The sequence below is a fragment of the Buceros rhinoceros genome, unplaced genomic scaffold (genome assembly GCF_000710305.1).
Source record: "Buceros rhinoceros silvestris isolate BGI_N320 unplaced genomic scaffold, ASM71030v1 scaffold18817, whole genome shotgun sequence".
Lineage (NCBI taxonomy): Eukaryota > Metazoa > Chordata > Aves > Bucerotiformes > Bucerotidae > Buceros > Buceros rhinoceros.
In genome coordinates, this window is record NW_010421768.1 from 1 (window position 1) to 4,814 (window position 4,814).

Sequence of the window (4,814 nt, forward strand, 5' to 3'; positions counted from 1 at the left end):
GGGAAGCGCCTCCGTGCAGGGCTGTGCGCATGGCTCCTTCCGACGGGGCCCTCGGGCCCGGGCCTCTCCCGGCGCAGAGCTGGTGTCCGCGGGACTTCGGCGGGCTCCAGCGGCCGCAGCATCCGTGTGCAGAGGCCTGAGGGCGGGCAGTGGTCTGGGGAACAGCCGTGACTTACAGAGAGCATCTCCGGGCCGTGCAGGTTGGCTGCCCTCTTGGCACTGCCGTCAGGCCTCGAGGGGCTTTTTGCCTGGTTGGTTGTGGGGTTTTTTAAGTATGGCTTTCCTGCTAAATACTAGGAGAAAGATTACCGAGTGAGGTGAGTGGCCGTTGGAACAGGAGCCCAAAGAAACCGCGAATTTAGACCAGGTGATCTCCAGAAGCTTCTTCCACCCTAAAGTGATCTCAGAACTTAAAAACATATTTTGAGCTGTGGTTACAAAGAGCTTGTCTGGAGTATCAAAACCCAAAAGGGTTATTTTCCATTTAACTTGCATTGCAGGTACCCTGACAGCTCTCTCAGTCTCCTGGTGTTTCTCTAGCGCTCTCCCTCGCACTGGCTCTGTCTGTTTGGCGACTCATGGCGATGTGTTTGGCTGCTGGGTAGAAAGTGGATGCACGTGTGGGCTGATGGAGAGGTGACAGCCGCCTGCTCCAGATAACGTAACAGCCTGCACTGTGATCACTGTTCCTGTAGTGGGAGGCCTGATACTCCCATCCCAGAGAGTTTCTCTTGGCACTTGCTGGAATATGGCGCCTTTCAGAACTTCTTTGTTGCATTTGGAATTGGCGTGTGGTTCAGAAATTGCCAAGACTGGAAGGTGAAAAGCAGGCTTGTGTCCTTACAGAGGAGGATCAAAAGAATAGGGTGCAGTACCATGAGAGGATCTGGATTTGTGGAGTAGCAGGGGTTCTGAGACAGGCCAGGAGGTATGTGGCAGTATGGAGGTTGCTCTGAATTGGGAGTGTTTCTCGCGGTCATACCGGAGGAACTCCTGGAAGTGCTGGTGTATATTCATCAGAGACAGCCAAGACAGTGTAAGCAGATAAAGTGTGACGTACTGATTGAGGTGCGGGCGTTGACTATATAGTGCTGAAATAGATTAATGATAAAGGATAATATTTTTAACAAAAGGTGGTAACAGAACCAAATGGAGTTTTACAGATGCCTGGGCAGGAATTTTGGAATGGCTGTTTTCCAGGATGTCACAGTTCAGGGTCTGTAAGAGATCAAGGGCCAAACAGCTGAACAAACTGACCGACCAACCAAATGAGGTCACGGTGTAGTGATGTGACAACAAAGTGTTACCTTTGGATGGATAAAAATAGAGACGTGAGGAGAAGGCTTTGGTTTTCACCTGTGGCTGTAGCACTGGAGTGATTGATACTGGATACATTCAGCCTGTGTGTGTGCTCTCTCTCTCATTTTTATGTCTACATATCCAATTATATATGTTTCCTCATTGTATATATAAAAGTCGTTTAAAACACAGGGCTGTGGTGGCAGTGTGGTGGCGTTCCCCTAATTTTCAGAAACATATTGAATAAATCTTGTTCCTTAACTTGATTTCGGAACAGCCATCACAGTAACAAATATCTCACTGAATACTTGCCTGTTCACACCACTTGCAGCCAGCTGAGGCCCATTTTTCAATGTAAATATTTACAGTTTAGACACAATAAATATCATTGAAAATGAATCCTAAAACTGTCACCTTGCTAAGAGCTGGTACCTCTTGCAAGTAGGAGAGGAGTTTGGAATCAATTTCAACATTATTTGACTTTACCTTTCAGTGAGGCTCGAAGACCAACTCAAGGGACTTGTTGGAGAGGTTGTGCAGATGACTAGATCACAAACATTGCCGAACTTAAGTAATTTGGTATGATTTCTTCTCTGCAGGATTTCAAAACCTATGTGGATCAAGCTTGTAGAGCTGCAGATGAATTTGTCAACATTTATTATGAGACAATGGATAAAAGGAGAAGGGTACGTAGAAATTTTGACAAAAAATTAGAACCGTCTTGTGCACTTCTGCTTCATTTCCTAACTAGCTTTACACTTTACATTGTTCTTCATTTTCTAACTGGCTTTATGGTAGAAAGTGGCTGACAGTTGGTTACTGCGTATTGTGTCGGCCGGGTTGAGAGCTCGGTCCCTCTTACGCTGCCCAGTAGAGGACTTTGTGCTACTGTGCAGAGTGTTGTGAAAAGGGCCCTTTTAGAAGGTGCCTTAGACTTCTGCATGAAGTTCTGGTCTGCTGCTGCAGACAGCTGTCCCTTTTAAGTTTCTACGGCTCCTGGTCTTGTTCACTTGTTTTTTTAACCTGAAATTGCACTTCCCTGACGCAATCTGTGTTGTGTGCAAACACACACCCCCAAAAAAATCAGTGAGAAACTATTCTGGCAAGGCAGCACTATCCTTTTGTCAGCAGCTAGTTCAGCTCTATCACTAGCTTTGTTAAAGGAATCTCAACAGTATTTGAATTTGGAGGCATGTGAGTCGCTCTGTGACTTAACAAAGCAGAGTACGTCTCAGTTTTAATTCTTTGACAGCAGCACTAATTGTTAAAAAGAGCTAATATTTCAGGAGGGCTTTTTATCTGTCAAAGTGACAGAAGAACTCAGAAATTCACAATGTGAGGACTCAAATAATATTATTTTGTATGTTGTCCGTTGTGTTTACATGTTTCCTCCAATTATGTATTTTCATAATCACTCAGGCTTTATCGAGGCTTTATCTGGACAAAGCAACATTAGTTTGGAATGGTAACGCAGTGTCCGGGCAAGAAGAACTGAATAAATTTTTTGAAATGTTGCCGTCTAGTGAATTCCAGGTTAATGTGTTGGACTGCCAGCCCGTTCACGGTAAGGTTGTACTAGTTTACTTATTTATTTTTCAGTCCTTTTATGACTATCAAAAGTGAACCCCAATTACAATAATGCTTAATACTTCTTTTGGAAGAAGCGTAGAGAAAATACTGAGGGTTGAAATGTCAAGTTGTGCATAAGTAAAGTGCAAATCAAGAGATGCAGCAACTTTTTCTCATGTCTGGAAAAATATTTTAAGGACTGTTCTGTTGAGATCGTATTCAGATGCGGTGTATTGACACGTGTGGAAAAAGTCTGGCTGATCAGGTTGTGTTGTCCTTGACAATGTCCAAGAGTCAAGAGACCTCAACTGTAGCCTCTGATACTGACCTGCAGTACAATGTGGAACAAATCATTAACCTGTATGTGCTTTGATTTCTTTACATCTGGAATAGATGTTAAGTTCTTTAAATTTCTGATGAATAACTGCTGAAGAAAGGGTTACGTTAATGAGAAGTTAATAAATTACTTCTAATGGGTATTTGGGGAATGTAAGTAAGGAAAAGGTCTGCGGTCAGGCACGCTTGCTTTGCTCTGCTGTGAAAAAGATACAGTCTCTAATAGCGGGGGAAAAAAGTGTATGCAACTTGCTACATATAAATATATATGTGTATATCTCACCTGCTGAGAGCTTATGCTAAGCAAAACCTCAGGTGTTTGTTATAGTGCTCTAAAAGGAACAACATGAGATGAAAAGCCATTAAGCAGTGTTGGCGAATGAATTGTCTGTGTAGAAATGGTGCAACAAAACTGTACTTGTCACGAACGTGTAACCAGTTGTTAGCCGATAACTAGCATAACCAAAATTGAGTGAAACTTCTACGTACGTCTCCTACTTCTTTAGCTGTTAGTCTTTGTTTGAGTTGTTTTCTTTATACTACTTCTCCTTGTGAAAGAGCAAGCTACGCAAGGCCAGACAACAGTCCTCGTGGTGACAAGTGGGACAGTAAAATTTGATGGCGACAAGCTGCGCTACTTCAATCAGAACTTCTTGCTGACAGCACAAGCCACACCTACCAACACAGTGTGGAAGATCGCCAGTGACTGTTTCCGCTTTCAGGACTGGGCCAGTTAGTGAGGGCTGGCTGCGGGAAGTGACCTCTCTCAGTGGACACGTTGACATTAGCTGTGCAGACAGCTGTTCTCCACGCCTGGGAAACGCTCGCTCGTCGTGTTGCGTCTGTCATTATGGAAGGTCTGCAGAGGTTTCAGGGTTGATCCCAATGACCGTGGGTTTAATAGTCAACAACCTTAAACTGTGAGAGGTTGCTCACGTTAGTTGAACCTAACAAAATGCTGAAGGCAGTGAGCTATCTTGGAATCATTCCTAAAATGCCTTACGTGCAGCTATGCTGCCACCTCCAGACTTACAGTATGTGATGCTGCATGCTGAAACTCTCCTATTTGGACACAAAATCCTGACCAAACGTTTTCAATTTGAAAAGACCTGTTTTTACAGTAGCATCTTCCCTCTTTTGAAGAAGATGCTTGTGGCACGTAGATAGAATTCTCAAAGCTACCTGCTCTTCGTTGTAAGAGGCTAGGAAGGATTGACAATGATTTCTACTGGCCATGAAAGCAGCAAATATAGCTCCTCAGTATGTAAACTCTCAAATATCAATCCAGTCCTTTCCAATGTGAAAGGACTAAATAATCTCGCCAGGTTTGCTTTTGGGTTAAGCTTCTCAGACTTTGGCTCCAGTTCATGTGCATCGATTCGTATGCAGGGCATGCCGAATGATTCAGAGCTCCAGTGCCTCCTGTCACATGCGCGTGAAGGACCTCAAACCGATTGTTTTCCTTTTGAGGTCTTTCAGTGTAAGAAAGGTTCCATCACTTCTGTTTGCTTTAACTGTTAATTCTGTTGCCCTGAAGTTTGACTGTTTTTCCTACCTTCACTCTGCAAGTTTCGAATCCCTTTTGTCTTATCAGGAAGCATTGTCGTAAA

The 4,814-nt window shown here is 43.9% G+C and overlaps 1 protein-coding gene across 1 annotated transcript; it reads left to right on the forward strand.

The window, feature by feature from the left end:
• Positions 1-1,880: 1,880 nt before the first annotated feature.
• Positions 1,881-4,112, forward strand: LOC104488442 (NTF2-related export protein 2). Its single transcript, XM_010139817.1, has 3 exons — positions 1,881-1,985; positions 2,719-2,863; positions 3,763-4,112. The coding sequence occupies exons 1-3, from the start codon at positions 1,881-1,883 to the stop codon at positions 3,939-3,941; spliced, it is 429 nt and encodes a 142-aa protein (XP_010138119.1). The 3' UTR covers positions 3,942-4,112.
• The last annotated feature ends 702 nt before the right edge of the window (positions 4,113-4,814 follow it).